Source organism: Xenopus laevis, chromosome 3L (assembly GCF_017654675.1).
Source record: "Xenopus laevis strain J_2021 chromosome 3L, Xenopus_laevis_v10.1, whole genome shotgun sequence".
In the NCBI taxonomy this organism is placed as follows: domain Eukaryota; kingdom Metazoa; phylum Chordata; class Amphibia; order Anura; family Pipidae; genus Xenopus; species Xenopus laevis.
In genome coordinates, this window is record NC_054375.1 from 82708493 (window position 1) to 82726557 (window position 18065).

General features: G+C 37.1%; 1 protein-coding gene across 4 annotated transcripts in view; it reads right to left on the reverse strand.

The window, feature by feature from the left end:
* The window catches only part of slc26a4.1.L (solute carrier family 26 member 4 gene 1 L homeolog), a 35613-nt gene extending 25455 nt beyond the window's left edge, over nt 1–10158 (reverse strand). The window contains exons 1-5 of one of the 4 annotated variants that reach the window (XM_041585217.1): nt 10035–10157; nt 3200–3242; nt 1682–1762; nt 1123–1223; nt 723–878 (exon numbers count right to left, since the gene is read on the reverse strand). In XM_041585217.1, coding sequence (XP_041441151.1) covers nt 723–868 — 146 coding nt within the window. In that variant the 5' untranslated portion in view covers nt 869–878; nt 1123–1223; nt 1682–1762; nt 3200–3242; nt 10035–10157. 4 annotated transcript variants of the gene reach the window in all.
* Nucleotides 10159–18065: the final 7907 nt, after the last annotated feature.

Sequence of the window (18065 nt, forward strand, 5' to 3'; positions counted from 1 at the left end):
CCTACAGCAATCGTACGAAAGTTATGTCTGACAAAGCTGGTGACAGTCTCCCACTGAAAATCGTCAAATTGGCAATACATGCAGCCGACAGAAATCTTTTAACCTGGTGTATCGTCCAATGACCGATCTCCATGGGACGAGAAATATCGGGACTCTCCACACACAGTGCGAAAATCGTACGAATCGAGGATTCGTACGATCGGATCTTTGCGTCTATGGCCATCTTAAGTGGTGGCACAGAGATTTTGTGGATTATATTTTTTTTTATTCTGGAAGCACTGGTAAGTGGCTGGGATACAAAGCTAGCCAAGCACTAATGTGGCTACACTGCAAGCTGGGGGAAAAAAAAATAAGGCATAGACAGAACGGCAGGAAACATTAAGATTAACCTTTACTAAATAGGCAGCGACTGTTCCTTACAGGATAATCATTTTTGTGTACACACAAACAGGGCATTTTAGATAATTATTTTAATTTTAAGGGAGTGGATAGGTAGAACTACTCTACACCTATATTCACCTTTTGGTGTTACTGACTCTTTAAAAGCACAATGCACCTGCAATTAGGTATAGTTAGAAACTAAGAGATTTAATAGAATAATTGCTGTGTTTAGACTTATTTCAGTCTAAATACACCTATTAATATTGAAGACTGCTCTGTGGCTGTTCCTCATATTGCTTAATTAAATGTGTTTTAAAGTAAGCTAGTGAAGATAAGCTTACCTGAAGGTTTTCTGTAACCTATTTTTGAAAGGTTTGCGAGTATTTTTTTTTGGTGTTTTCTCCATGTTCAGCTTCTCAAAAGTTGGTTGAGTGTAAATTGGTCTGGCCAGGAGATACTGGCTGTTCCCATAGGTAGACATATCCATCTGTCTTGATCTATGAGAGGAAATGATCATTCATTAAGGAGGTCAAATATTTATTGGAACAATTGATAGTCTTTAATTAAAGTCCTCGATGTGTAACTGTTTTGTCTGACATATTATAAACTCTTTTGTGCAACTATTCAGTAAGGATTTTTCTAAATTATCCCTTTTGTAGGTTGTTTTAGCTTAATCAAGTATGTGTAATGTATGGTATCCCAAAACCCAGAACAAACCCAAAGGTCCCTGTCTCTGCTCACCAACAACCACCTTTCGCATCGGGAGGAACCTGCCGCTATTTGCCAGGTCTTATAGTGAGAGGACCAAGGGGAGAGCTCTAAGCAGGCAAGGGAACCATAACCTATACAGGAAGGATGGGAAACAAGGAGTGTGGTCAAGGGACAGGCTGGGTCAATACCAAACAGACAATACATTACCAAATCAGGAAGCAGAAGTGTAGTCGAGGTCACAGGTGAGGGTCAAACACACCAGTAGCGCAGTACAAAATTGTGATCAGAGGGAATGAGCAGAAAAAGGCATGGGTCAGGACAAACAGCAAACTAAGGAAGGTCAGCTATTAGCTTGAAACGCACCCCAGGAAAATGTAAATAGACCTACGTTGGACAATGAGAAAGTGCAGGGTAAAGGGGTTTTATAGCCAGAGTAATAGCTTACACTGATCACCTGTGGCCAGATTGGCAACAGGTGAAACAAGCCATGCCTATTTGCAATTTGCAAGCATAGCCATAGGAGTGTAGCAGTGTTAAACCTGAACCCGACCCGCGACCTGCAACCCGGAACTGCAACCCACATACTTACTTGCTTAGACCCACTACCGACCCGCAAGTACCTTGTCCACAACCCGATCCGCGACCGCTGACCATCAAGAAACAGGAAGTGCTGTCATTGTAAACCGGAAATGACATCATTAGAATTTGGCGTGATCAGAAAAAAAGGAGTAAAATATGAAGTGCTGTCATTGTAAAATGGAAGTGACATTATTGTAAGTAGGCGTGATCAGAAGAATAGGAGTAAAACTCGCTATTGAGAAGACCCGCAACCGACAAACCGACAAATCTGGAGAACCGCCGACCCACGTCTATACCCGCTCCCAAAACTTCTGCCTGCAACCCGTGGGTACCTGACCTGCTGCAGGATCTTAGCTGTTTGCTCACATAGAGCAGTGGCAATGCAGACAGAGTCGGAACACCAGGTCCCGGTTCAACTCCAGGCAGGATGTTATAGCACCATTATGTGCTGTACAGGATAGAGCAATCTCTTTCAATAGATTTGCCTCAAAGCCATCAGGATGAAGTTGTAAGCAGAAGCAGAGAGGTCTAGAATTTCATGGTAAGTTATCCAAAAGAATAAGCAAACGATAGTTAAACATTATGCACAGGTAATATAGATCACACCTTGGATCTTACAAAGTATGAACTACTGGGCATAGAACCCAGGGCGTGAAAGCCATTTTATTTTGAAAAAATTCCACCATCCTGGTAATTTTCCTGGGGAATCTACTAATGCACTATAATCAGTGAAACTGCCTGTCAATCAAGTTTAATTTGTTGAGTTATAGTAGGAGATTTTTGGTCTGGTGCAATATTATTGTACCTGACTTCCAGCTTTTTTCCACAAGCCATCAGGCATCTCAACTCCCAAGGACTGAACTGAATATATTCATAAGGAACTGCATAAACCTCTGAAATACTTTACACAAATTTATGTCTACCGTGCCCAGCAGGACCGTGTACCTGTTAGGGTTGTTCACCTCAATAACTCACACTTGATGTACCAAATATAGTCTTATGTGTAGCACCATGGGTTCTGGAAGAACGTTATTTTTTTTCTACTATGTACTGTATTACTTTATATGGCTGAAATGACAATAAAATCCACTTGACTTGATATACAATATTTTTCCACATATAGAAATGACTAGTGATGGGTGAATTTATTAGCTAGGCTCGAATTCACTGCCTGTTGGTTTCACTGCCAGTGACAATTTAGATACCAGTGATGATTAACGGACGTCCATTGACTTTAATTGGCGCCGGCGTCAACTTCAACATCGCTGGTGTCAAAATTTGCATTTTGCAAATTTTTCACCGGTTTTGTGAACTTTGCGGCAAATTCGCGAATTTCATGGCGAAGCAAAACCGGACACAATTCGCCCATCACTAGAAATTACCAAATAAATACTTTTTCATCTTAAATCAGCAATGGCTGTTCTATGGTTACAGTGGCTGTGTTCACAAATGTACATTGCTTTGAATTCTGGGACCCCATTAAACCCCATGAATGATCCCCCATACATTTATCAACATTTAATCTTACCTGCCATTTAGAAGTGTGGATTCCCAGTTTGTTCAAATCCCCCCTGCAATGATGATACATCCTGGTTGGATTTAATTGGCTTACATAAGTGTGTTATCAGTTAACAGCTATATTGCTTTCAATGCACTCCTCCAAGTTAAATAAAGAATAAATAAAAGTGGACCTAATACTGAACCTTTCAGCAAAATTTTGGCAAATTCCACCTACTCAGACCGCTGTCATCCTTCTTATTTACTACTTCATAAAGCCATAATCTATCCTTCATAAAATCATTTATCATTCTCCAGAACATAATCTTAAAGAAACAGTAACACCAAAAAAGAAAGGTCTTTAAAGTAATTAAGTAATTTAAGTGATTAAAATGTAATGTTCTGTTGCCCTACATAGGTAAAACTGACATGTTTGTTTCAAAAACTCTACTATAGTTTATGTAAACAAGCTGCTGTGTAGTCATGGGGCAGGCATTCAAAGCTGAAAAAGGAGAAAAGGCACAGGATACTTAGTAGATAACAGATTAGCTCTATAATAGAATACAAAGGCATTCTACAGTGCGCATCTGTTATCTGTTATTAACCTCAGCCTTGAATGGCTGCTCCCATTGCTACACAGCAGTTTGTTTATATAAACTATAGTAGCATTTCTGAACCAAACACACCAGTTTTACTAGTGCAGGGTAACAGTACATTATATTTCAATTATTTCAATAGACTTTAATTTTTTGGTTTTTCTGTTCCTTTAAATGGTCCTTTAAAGAACCAGTAAAATAAAAAAAAAACGTTTTATACGTTTTCGTTAGTATACATCAAAAAATAAACACCAAGACAAATAAAACTTTAAAATAGCAAAGCCTTTATTAAGAAATAACTTACCAAAACTCCACTTCCGTTCCTGTTCAGAAAAGGCAACAGGGCGACCATCCATTGTGTTGTGCTGGCTTTCTCCTCCCTGGCTCTCTCTCATGGTGTACTGATTGTGTGCGGCGAAGGAGGGACAGTGTATATATTACTGAGTGACAAGAAGCTTGGAGAGAGGGGGGTATAGGTCCGGTATGAGACAGCAGAATTGTCCGGCTTCTTGTGCCTGGCAGGAGTCAAATGGATTCCACATGTGATCCCTACAGCTTGTGAGCATCAGGGATCTGGCAAGCCTGTATAGCTGGGCAATGTAGAGGGCGACTCCCTGAAGAGCATGGAGAACCCGAGCCAGCACTTAGATCCTTCAGCTGCCCCGTGTCTTTCAGTGGGATTATTGCCACTGAAAGTAGCAGCAGCCCGGTGCCCTCTTTCCCTGCAGAGACTCTGTACTCGGGAACGGGTAGTTACACAGAAGCCGGGGTGATGTGTATGATATAGCGCTACCAGCAGCCGCTTCACATGCTGTCAGTACACCATGAGAGAGAACCAGGGAGGAATCCAGCGCTGCACAATGGATGGTCACCCTGTCGCCTTTTCTGAACAGGAACGGAAGTGGAGTTTCGGTTGTTTAAGTTATTTCTTAATAAAGGCTTTGCTATTTTAAAGTTTTATTTGTCTTGGTGTTTATTTTTTGATGTATACTAACAATTTTTTTTTTTTTTAAAATGTTGATGTTACTGGTCCTTAAAGAAACCTTCAAATAATTTGCCAACCACAGATATTAAATGTATAGACTTAATTGCTAGGTTGAGATTATAATGTCTTTTTAAATGCTGGAACTATATCAGATTTCCTCTCATGCTTTAGTATTATACCAACTGAAACAGAGTTTGCACTAAAACAGAAATAAATTATCTAAGTACTGGAGGATGTATTCCATCAGGTCCTGAGATTTGTTCATACTCTTGTTTATGTCATGATTTGTTATGGTGTGCTTTTATTTAATTACACTGTTTACGTTGCTAGTAATTCACTCCATTTAAGATAGTATTATTGAACCACCAAATGTACTTTTTAGCTGTACATAGTACATAGTGCATAGTACATAGTAAGTTAGGTTGAAAAAAGACACACGTCCATCAAGTTCAACCTTTTAACTTTTTTTTAACCTGCCTAACTGCCAGTTGATCCAGAGGAAGGCAAAAAAAAACCTTTACCTCAGAGGGGGAGAAAATTCCTTCCTGACTCCAAAATGGCAATCGGACTAGTCCCCGGATCAACTTGTACTATGAGCTATCTCCCATAACCCTGTATTCCCTCACTTGCTAAAAAGCCATCCAACCCCTTCTTAAAGCTATCTAATGTATCAGCCCGTACAACTGATTCAGGGAAAGAATTCCACATCTTCACAGCTCTCACTGTAAAAAAAACCTTTCCGAATATTTAGGCAGAACCTCTATAAACTTGCCAGTTTTCACATAAGCAAATATGATGTGTATACTTACTTGCCCTTTTATAAAAACCTTCTCTGAAATTCTGCAATCAGTTACATTGAAAGTAAGCCATTTGAAATTAGGCATTTCTATTTTAAGTTGCTCCTTGCAAAAGTAGCCTTCACAAAGTTAGGAATGATAATGTACTGACAGGAAGATATTTATGTGATTTAATACAAATAAATGTAAACTTTAAGCAATGGCATATCTACTACAAAGTAGACCCCACAATTTTGGGGACCCTTGGGGAGAGTGAGATGCATTAAAACACACTTCCCCATGCATCCTCACTTTTCCCTGTCCCTTCACCATCCAATGCTTACATTTACTACGGTGGGGAGGATTTTGGGTAGGGAGCCAGCAACAAATGCCTTTCTGTGAAAGTAAGTGATAACATATTCTAGTTACCAACATTACCTACTGATGTAAGAGGTCAAGGGTATCAACATTAACAGCTGACTGCGAGAAAGTCTTGAGGCATAAATACATGTATCCCTCTACTTAGACTTTTGTATGTAATAGTAGTTACTACAATGTGCTACTAATTGTTTAGGAGACTGTAGAACCACTATAATTTATACAAAATAAATACACATTATTTAAAAGTGAGAACATAGAAGTGTGTACTACAGGCTGATTTCATTTTACAGAGTTTACCTCTGGTGAACTGTTAATTTGCAGAACAGCCTCCTGAGCACTTAAATATTTGATTTTGGCCTATTAGCTGGTTCCTCAGTTGTGCAAACAAACACAAAATAAAAGTGCAAAATGCCTGTTCTCATCAACCAATTTGCATGCCTTTGATAATGAGTCCCATATTTTAAAAAATATATATTTTTTTTGCTTACAGGGGCACTGTACTGACAGTTTTATTAACTAGCATTTTAAAGATATTTCATTTTCCTTCTGTGTTTAATTGAATTAATTAAATGTATCTTTTCCTGATTCTAATTCATGTTGGAGCAGCTGTCAGAGAGATGGAAGCTCATTCACAAACTATATTATTTCTTTCACAGCACCATCCACAGCCATGGAGCATCTAGATGGAGACTAGACACATACCCCAGAAATTCCTTTACTGAACCAGCAAATTGATTAAAAGCGGAGAGAACTTCCCCTATATCTGACATTAAAGATAAGACCCTGCTACAAGCAAAAAATAAATAATATCACAAGATACAGGCAACTTTCAAGGAGCTACAACATGGTTCCAATTGATCACAGGTGTCAGGGTCACTTTACTCCAAATATAGAAAAATATTTAGGACAATACTGCAGATTTATCACTGTACTGACAATGATCCAAAGCCAAACCAGATATTCATTCTAAGCCAAAAACTTGCCAAATTTGTGGTTTAGCCTATGGGGGACTTCCTACAATCAATTTGGAGTTGTTTGGTGGACTTTTAAAAATCAAATTTTTTTTTCTGGTGAAAAAAACTCAAATCGAATTTGAATTTAATTCGAGTTTGCAGGTCGATCCTATTCACTCGAATTTTAAAAATTCAAATTTTTTAATGAATCTCAATTGGTCTTTTTTTTTTTTCAGTTTCGGGTTTATGGGAGTTTATGGGAGTTTTTATAAACTCCCATAAACTCTTAATTTAACCCTTGATAAATATGCGGCATAATATTTGCAATATACTCTTGAATCCCATTTCTTTTAATTATAATAAAGTGTTTTTAACAGAATTTCAGGTCATACACGGTAAACCAAACAACAAGATTTTTACCCAGTTTGTCCCCAACACAGTGGTCCATTTGTCTCCCCAGCTTTCCCCAACATTTCTGCTGAAATGGCATCACTTTCACCATTTAGTGATCATAATGGCATTAGATATCAATTCATGTGCACAATTCAATTGCACTGTTCTCACAAAGAATGTCACATGTTCTCATTCATATCATAGGTAATTGTTTTATACTACTATACTTATATTCTTTAAAGCAAAAAATTATACAGGAAGCCTTAGATCATGTAGCATTGTGTATGTTATTGTAGAATATTCTTTATTTTGTTTGGGGGTAAATAAGATCGTATCATGTTGAATATACAAGATATAGCCAACGTAATTTTCTTGGTATGCTCTAAAAATCTGAAAAATGAATATAATATCTTTCCTTTCCATTATACTTGAGAGCACATTTATTTATGTGTATTGAGATGATACAAAACCAGAGTGGTTTCATTACTTTCTAGCTGAGTCAGAATGGCATGGAGCATGAACTTAAGAAAAATTCACTATGGTCTTTGAGGAATTTGAAAATTAATTTAGAAATAAGCTGTTTGATTCAAGTGCATCATATGCATTTTTTCAATTTAATTAAATTGGGATCATTATATTAATGATTATTTGTACCATGCCACTGTTTTTTTACTTACTGAGAGTTTTTTATTACATAATCATAAATTTGCAGCGCATTTAGTGCATATGTAAAACCATATATTTTTGTAAAGTACACAGTCTCATGAATCCAAAATGGTTAAATATGTCTTTTTACTTCAAACTACTAAAATGCAAATTATGAACAATAATAACGGAATAACAATGCAATATATTCACTAAAAATCATATGAAACAATGCAAATCAATAAAATAATTCACACTGTGAACTGTTTCATGGCAAGAATAACACATGGTATGGTAAGAAAACAAAAGGAGTATGTGAGTCTGTAAATATGTACAAAACAAGTTTTTATAAGTTTTTAAGCGGTATATAAAAATTTGTGTTGCAGACACATGGGGGCAGATTTATCAAAACATGAGATCAGATTTTGCCACATTAAAATTAAACCATTTCTGTTCATTCCTATGGGATTTCTAGAAGTGTATTTATCAATGGATGAAAAGTTAGAGTTCACCATTTGATAAATAAAATTTATCATATGGACAAATACAAGAGGTCCTCTGCACTCAATCATTATCAATATATTTTAGACATTGAGACATTTTGTGCATACAGCTTCTAAAAAATGCCTGACCCTTTAAACAAAACAGGGATTGTTTGTCCATATATTGCAATATATTTAAGCTGGCCAACTACGTCAAAGTCATCCCATATCTGGCCAGTCCTACACGCAAATTGCATCTGATTTATTAAGAATTCTATTACTTCATTATACATTTTACAATAGGACTAAGTTTTACCTGCTACTTACTTGCTGCTTTCAAAGTAAAACTCCCAAACTTGGTTGCCCTTTTATTAGCCACCAGTGGGATCACCTTACTATAGCTGGTTAGGGTGGGAGCTACAACATGGAGCTGGTCACTGCTCCTGTATAAACTGTAACAAACTGTTTGTTATAGTAAATACAATTTATTAGCTGGGTGAATTTTTCTGTCACTACCTCTAATTTCACACTTTGATATATATGATCTGCCAAAAAAAACAGATATGTACTTTGACAGTACATTAAGGGTGTTATTTACTAAACTCCGAATACAGAAAATCAGAAAAATTTGTGTGTTTTTAGTATAAAATCGGAATTTAAAAAAAATACAAATTTTTGGAATTTATTTATTACCCCGAGGATGGAAAAAGTCCCAATCCAAAAATCCGTCATCTCAGACCGGCCGAGGTTCCCCTCAATGGGAGAAGTCCCAAAGATTTTTTTTGACTTGCGCTGGGTTTCATGCAATTTTTCGGGCAAACATCTGACAAAAATCTGAGTTTTTGGTGGAAATTCCAAAATATTCTTAAAATTCAGATAATTTCCCACAAACAAAATTTTCAGAAAGTGTATTGATAAATACAGAGAAAAAACCTGTATGGATTTGGTCTGAGTTTTTTTCAGATAATATTGAGATAAATTCATGTTTGGCAGGCAAAGGGTTAATACAACAGCAAACTCACCACACAACATTTTATACAAATATTTCACTGTCTGAGACTTTGTAAAACAAAAAGTCACCAGGAAAAATGCTAGGACATAACTGAAAAAACAAACACCAAAACAATTTGCTAAGAAATTTCTAGCAAAAGCATGATAGTGTGCATTTAAGGCTTTCCTCTGCATGGAAAATGTCTGTCCAGTCTTTCAGTACAAATATTCACAACACTTTATAAGTACTGGGGTATATTTTGTATTGCATATTTCCTATTTGTTAATTTTAAAAGTTAGTCTTGGTCTTAAGTGCAAGTGAATAATTTCTAAACTGTTTATTGCTAAAGAAGATAAAATGTAGATTTTGTGCAGCACGACCTTCAAAAGGCAGTGTATTTTAAAATAGATATCTACCTTTATATAAAAATGTAAAAGGCAATGCAAATATTAAATGATATATAAAGTCTATATTTATTTTTGCGCACAAAGAAATCTAATAATTTTTATCTAAACGTGCTTACAAAATTTGTGTTTTTAATATTTTTTTAACCTTAACATATCTTTACAAAATGTGATAATAAAATAAACATACAATGATAACTTGTATATAAACTATTTAATCACATTTCTATACCATTATAACATTTGAAATTACACTTTACCTTAAACTTAATCTGCTCACAAGTCCTTTTGGATCATTGAATATCAATGATGAGTAAAGCTGGATCACAGGCACACAGTTGGTAGCACTAGAAGTTTTTTCAACTAATGAATGAAGTACATCCTCAGTGACGAAAATAATAAACTTACAGTCACAGTTAGTGCAGAAACTCTTCCTGACAACTGATTAATTATCTACCGTACTTTGCTCTACACAAGTTTTATGGTGCTATAACTGTCTTACAGTTTCTTTTTCATGTTGCGCTACACTTTCTTGTGGATCAGCTATCCTTGGCTGCTTTCTTTAGTTTATAGCTTATAATTCTATATGAATTTATATTTGGCTTTGCACCTTTGCTTATGTACCTAGTAAAGATAAGGATAAAGGTGGCCATACATGCAAAGAGCCACTCGTTTGGCAACCTTGCCAAACAAGTGTATCTATCCCCGATATGCCCACCTTAAGGTGGGAAATATTCGGCTGATCCAATCATGGGCCCTAGGGCCTAACAATTGGATCACAATGCTGGAATGCAGGCGGTGGATGCAAGGACCACATCAAACAGATGCAGTCCTCGATTCAATGGGGTTTTTAAACCAGCCCAATCGACATTTTGCTGATTTTCGGCCGGGAAGCCCATCAGAGCTGGACAATAAGCTGCCGACTTGGTCTGTCAGCAGCTTTTATCAGCCCATGTATGGCCACCTTAAAGCAACTGGACTTGCTGAGTAATCTTGAAAATGTTTCAGCACACATCCACGTGGCTGCAAGCTAATACATTTATCACATCCAATCACAGTGGTTCTATATTAAATAAAAGAGATTCAGTGTTGTGAAAGTGTGATCAAGTCATTGCTGGAACTAGGGGTAGGCAGAAAAGGCACATGCCTAGGGATCAATGGTGGGAATGGGAGAACTAGGCATGCACTGACACTTGTCCCTCACTGCATTGTGTGTACACCATCACCTTACATGCGTGGAGCAGGGGACAAGATTGGCTAGGTTGCCTAGGGCACCCGGCTGGCTAGCCCCAGCATTGGAACCAGTCACAATCGTGCCTTGATTTTTATTAGTAGATGGCATTTTTTCAAGTTATGTGACTGGACGTGTTAATTATTGTCAAATCGCCTTGGAAAAGATGTGATGAAACAATTGCATGATTACTTAGCACGTCCAGTTGCCTTAGACTTATCACTATTATATACTGTATATCAAGACCTAGATTACTAAAAACCTTCACAGACACTGCACAGACTCAACTAAGCTTAGGGCTCATTGGAAACCATCAAGCAGAAAATGAGCTGATGCCACAAGGCTAATTATTAAATTCTGATGGAAATTGCACTGGTTTATAAAATGCCATGTAAGGTGAATGTGAATTAATGACTAATAAGCCTTGAATTTTGACTTCTATATTCTGTATATACAGTATATTATAAATTAGTCCATAACCTATGGTAGCAGCACAGAGGATGCACTGTGAATTGGCAGGGAGTTTCTGTGGGGGGGCATCTCCAGAATCTCCATAAGTCATAGTAGAGGTTAGGATTAATACTTCCAAAACATTACGTTATATCTATGGGATTGCTGGTAAGTTAAAACTATTATAAAATTCTTTGACTACATTCCCTTACAGGTTGCTGAGCTCGTAAAAGTGTTGACAATGCTGCATGGCATAGTGAAGAAAGATCAAAAAGGTCTGTTGTTTTTTAATCTCTGATCTCTTTAACAGCCATCGCATTTAATCACTGCTGAAAATAAATGATTAACCATTTTCAGAGAAAAGGTCATGCATACATTAACTATATTAGGTATTTTATCTGAATTAACAAATTGCAGCATTCTGCAAATACAAATGTAATCTTCAATTTAATATTGATTATGGATGCTCCAATTCCAGAATTCTGTGTTGGATTGGCCTAAATCACAGGTCCGTTTTGCAGGATTTGCTTTGTGCTATTATTTGGTTAGCACATTCCTGACCTTTGGGGCTGTGACATTAGAGCTTACTATAGAAAAACTCACCTACTCCTCATATTCATATGCTGTTTTAGAATAGTTATCAAATGGTGAAATGTAACTTTCACACATTGATAAATATGCTTCAAAAAATCCCTTCAAATGAATATATGAATATAAATGAATGAATATGTGGGTGAGTTTTTTCCTGTGAGCTCTTTCACACGTTGATAAATGTCATGTCATGCTCTGTGATATATTGTTTACAGATGGTGCCATTTTTTTTATTTTGCTCATATTTGATTTGCAAATTATAGTTTGGGTTCAGTTTGAAATTCGAGGAAATGTTTTCTGGAGGATTTGGTATTCAGCTCAATCCAAAAATGTTTGCAACATCTGCTGACAAAGTTGTTGGTCTGGTATTACGGAGTCTTACAGATAACCCAGTATACAATAATAGCGGTTGTGGGAGCACTCAAAAGGCTAAATTAAAGTATAAGGGAAGTGCTATTTTACAATGCACATTCCCTGGTCTCCTGTTTCACAAATAATTCAGTATAAATGCAAGTGCATATGTTTACAAAACAGGGGTTTTTTGTTACAAAGTTATGATCATAAAGTCGATAAGCCACCATACCACGTCAAGGTAAACCCCACACCGTGGTCCCTAACTTGTTACCTCTGGTCATAGTATAAAGGATCTAGTGCCTCTCTGCATAGTAGCATTAATTGAAGTAAAAGTCTGCTGAACCTTGGTTTCAGGCTGAAGGCTAAATCCTCCCCCGCCGCTGACTTGCGGCTTTTAAGAGAGAGTGATTGCCCAAACCAATGCCCACGTTTTTAAAAAAAATGTAAGGATGCAAAAATAGTGAAGGCAAAGTAAAATTATATGTATAGGTGCACTCTTGGAAAGTGTATATATGTGTCGGTATGGGTATAAGTAGGTAAGAATATAGGTGTGAGTTAAAGTAAATAAATGACAAACTAAATTAAGTGTAGTATAACAGATATTACAGTTAACCCACCTTCTCTCTATTTACTGCCTAGGGCTGAGAGCACACAAAGAGTTGGCACTGCTGCTCTAAGCCTGTGGTTTTTTTCCACACTGAGAGAAGCAGATCTGCTCCCTTCCCTAGCTCTGTATATCTGCATTTATCTGTACCAACTTAAATGCAGGTATGCAGAGTATAGGTCGACATGAAAATGTAAAAGCAGGCATTTTGGGAAAATCTCCACTCCATGTACCTGCACTCAAGTGGAAACTGTAATTTTCAGTGCAGATCAATAGGGTTGTGGAAGGGAAAGGATCCACTTCTCTTAATCTGCAAAAAAAACAACACAGACTGAGAGCAGCAGAGCCAATACTCCATGTGCCCTCAGCCTTAAGGAATCCACAATGCTTCTCTGGGTCTCACATTCTAAATTACTTTTGAAAAGACAAAATCACCCAGAATGCATTTTAAAAATTGTCATTTTGCCATTACTACAAATCATTTTCAAATCTCTAAAAAAAAAATAAACACGTTTAAGAATATCTGTGTTTTTGCTATTTCCTGTGTTTTGCTATTTAGCAAAGCCTTTCACTAAAACAGAGGGGCAAATTCACTAAAGCGCGAAGCGCCGAACGCTAGCGTTAATTCGCTAGCATTGGCCATTTTCGCTACTGCGCAAATTCACTAACGAACGCTGGCGTCGTTTCGCTAGTGTTACTTTGCAACCTTACGCCAGGCGAATCTTCGCTAGCGACGAAACTACGCAAATTCACTAACTTGCGCAGTGTAGCGAACGCTACCTTTTACGCTAGACTTCCTTCGCCACCTCAGACCTGGCGAAGCGCAATAGAGTAGATAGGGATTGTTTCAAAAAAACTCAACATTTTTTCTAAGTCCCAAAAAACGCTGGCGTGTTTTCTACATGACGGGTGATAGGCTGAAAAAGATCGAAAATTTTTTGGGGCTCCCCTTCCTCCCCACTACATTTCCTGACTCATGGCAACTTACCTAGACAGTGGGCACATGTGTAGGGCAAAATAAAATTTTTATTTGCAGATTTGAAGGTTTTCTAGGCATTTGTAGTGCAGATACGTGTTCCACCATTGAAATTTGAATTTCGCGCCGTATGCAAATTAGCCTTCGCTAGCGCAACTTCGCTTTATATAGCGAAACAACGCTAGCGCAACTCCGCAACCTTACGCTACCCCTGTGCGCAACTTCGGATTTTAGTGAATTTGCGAACCGCTGCCGAAACTACGCCTGGCGAAGTGCGGCGAAGTTGCGCCTGGCGCAACTTCGCATCTTAGTGAATTTGCCCCAGAGACTTTACCCTAGGACTCTTTGCCTAAAATTATTCGGTACCTGAGATGGCAAATGCATTTAACCTATGGGCAAAACTGTTGGTTGCTCACAATTCTATCATTTGAAAATGGCAAAATGATGAAATGATGAAAAGTGCAAAATTTAAAAATCCTAATGGGTAATTTTGCTTGCTTATGAATATTTTTGTGCATGTTTTCATGTGATAATAAATTGTTAGCTGAAAAGCAACAATACGAATGTTTTCAGGTGGCTGGAAACAAACGATGTGACAGCAAAGCTCCCCTTAACACAATGATTAAATTAGGCTTTGTTTAGAATACAGCAGAGCTGACAGTAACCACACTGCAACAGAAACCTAAACTTGTGCTGAAAATAAAACATTTTTACAAACCCGTGAAAACAGGGTATTGCATAATGCACAAGGTTTCAATGCACAATGTTCTCTGCTCTCCACCACGACCTTTGGGCCCTCCTCTCCCACCCTGATTGTGGCTGCAAGTAGAGGAATGTGACACAATGCTGGGGAAGCTTGGCAGAGTTTGTGTGCATATATGTAAGGTGGCCGCAGGTGCACCGATAATATCGCACAAAAATGTTTTTGGTGTGTGTATAGCAGTAGATGGGCAGAAGAAAAAATTTTGATTGGGCACCTTTGAAGGCATCTGAACATCGGCCATTGTTAGTGCTGAAACTTCAGATACAGGTAGAATTCTATTGTTTCTACCTGTATTTCTGATGATTCCGCTCTACACGGTGTATTGAAATGAACAATCTTCGATGTAACATCTATGGCCACCTTTACTTGAATGTAAAAAGTTGATCATTTAGCTGACATCAGGTGTATGTGTGCGCCCTTCTATCTGGTTTACAAAGATTCCACCATGACAATGTCGAAAGGTATAGGTAATGTTTTTCATAACATCTCATTTTCAGTGTAACAAGTACGAATATTAACCCAGTATACATTTATTAAATAGAGGGAGAGGAACAATGTTATTTTCATTTTTCAAGCAAATATAGTCAAGTCATGATTGGAACTGGAACTAGTCAGTTTATTTTTTTTATCATAATCTAGTTAATTTGTATGTGGAATTTGGCCATTGAAATGTATGTAGTATGTTTTAACTAAAACTGGCTATTTTTTTTGCAGCTATGAATACAAACAATACATTTTGAGTGTGCTTATTTATAGGTTAAAGGGCAAGGAAAGGCAAAAAAAATAAATCCCATTTTTACTTTCTTTAATGAAAAAGAAACCTATCTCCAATATACTTTAATTAAAAAATGTGTACTGTTTTTATAGGAGATTCTCCCTTCATTTACTGCTGTGGATAGGAATTGTCAGATGGTCCCTAACTGCTGAGCAGGGAAACAATCATACTTATGAACAGCAGGGGGAGCCCCCGCCTTACTTACTAGCCATGCAGAAATCAAGCAGCTTTGTTTGACCCCTAAGCAGCCCAGACCACACTGAGCATGTGCAGGGTCAGGCAAAGATGTTTAACAAAGTTACAAGATGACAGCCCCCTGTGGCCAACTTTGAAAGCATAAATCATTTGTTTGATTAGGCTTTGTGGTGCAGTAAGTTCATGCTTATGTTTAGTATACAACATACAGCATTTCTAGCCTTATTCTATTTTAGACTTTCCTTGTCCTTTAATAAAAGCTATTTTTGGGCCCCTCCTTAGATCCCAGTTATTATTTCAATTTAAATCGTATGATTTCCCTGCATTGCCAACATATATGAAGCTTAGTTCCTCTTATTATACATTTATAAAATACAATGGACTACACGTGGTATCAGTTGTTAAAATCTGATGGTACAGGTAAGGTATAGGATTTATTATGTGACTATTTGATTTTTCCGTAATTTTGATTAACATACCTTAAGTAAACTAATAATGATTAAACATTAAAAAAACCCAATAGGATTGTTTTTCCACCAACATAGATTTATCGATTTTTAGGATTAAGTACAAGGTACAGTTTTATTATTACCATATACCAAGGATGTATAAATCAATACAACATTTCTAGGGCTGATGTCTTTTTTTTTTACAATGTACTATATAAAGGAAAAGTGTGGGTGTCCAGATTCAGTAATTTTTTTGTAAAAAATTTGATTCCTAAATTCAAAAAACAATCTAGACAAAAAAAAAAGTCCTATAACTGGAATCTGAATATTTATGCTGAGCTTTTTTTTAATCTAAATGTAAAGGTAATATTCTGCTGTAGTTTATAGAATATACTATCTACAACAGCAGTCCCCAACCTTTTTTGCCCCAGGGATCGGTGTAAAGGCCTAATTTTTTGAAAGGAACGGGGGGGTGACAACTGCGTGCATCGCGTCAAATTCGAGTGCGCTGGCGTCAAATCTCATGCGGCGACATCAAATTCAGGCGCAGCGTCAAATTCGGACTGGGCTCGGCGGCACAGTTCAAGTACGCAATACCCCCGGCAGTCGGGGACTCCTGATCTTCAAAACTGCTGAACTGGTGTATGTATTTATTATTATTTTCTATTCACCATCTTAACTAATGGGAAGTTAGACCTAGTATAAACCTGACATGGGGCTGCTGTAATATAAATAGATTACAAGCATGTTTACTTGTTTCCAGGATCATATTGACAACTGGAGTACAACTACTTGATACATAGATATTTGATTGATCAAATAATTTTTTATTTGGACCCATACAGAAGGATTGGGCAGCGAATGCAAGTTGAGCTGCTTTATTATAGCTTCACAAATTTACCACTCCAGGCTTCTGGTTCTAGGAGTAAACAGTCATGATAAATAAGCGAGCTCACAAAAATTTTAATTATTTAGCATATCCTATATAGCTGTAATGGATGTAATGGATGTTGTTAAAACCCCAAAATTGGTGCATGATCTTATGTAATTAGACACATACCACATTTTTTCAATGCAATATAGACAATTATTATTGAAATTAGTAAAAAATTATTAGTAATTATTAGTTAGCGCCTGTGTGAGTACAGCTCCATTGAAAAAAAAACAATGCATCTACTCCAGCGCTCCCCTATGGCTGAACGCATAAAACCAGAATGCAGGGGAGCGCAGCTTCAAACGCTCATCTGTAAAAACCCTAATACAGTAAAATCCATCAGGAAAACTTGATGCAGTCTGCAAGAAACTTGAGCCTTATGAGATATTTGTCATCCAGCAAGACAATGACACGGAGAACAATGTCCTTTCTAGATTGTTTCCTTGATTCACTCCAGATTTCAATTTAATACAGAATTTGTGGCTGGACTTAAACAAAGCTGTTTATACATGACCCCCATGCAGGCTGACAGAGTTGAGCAGTTTTGCAAAGATGAATTGGAAAAAAATTTCCAGATATGCTGTATGTGTAATGTAATTGCTGCCAAAGGTGCAACTACTAAATATTGACCTTAAAGAGGGTGTATATTTATGGAATCAAGTTTTTTTTCATATTTACTTTGTCACAAAAGTATTTTTTTGTTTTTAAAGTACTGTTCTACCCCCACCTGGTATTTTGCTTTGTATAGGTTTTTATGGGGTAGTTCAATATTTGTCCCTAAATAAATCCATATTAATCAAGAATATATAAGTACCATGGTCAGTACTTCCCACTCTTAGTTAGTTGCTGTAAAATTATGAATTAAAATTCACTTTGCCTTGTTTGTTAGGGTAGTGTTCATTTACAGTCATAAATCTGATACACATGACTCAGCAAAAACCTTCTATTACACTCTGTTGAAGCTGTTGT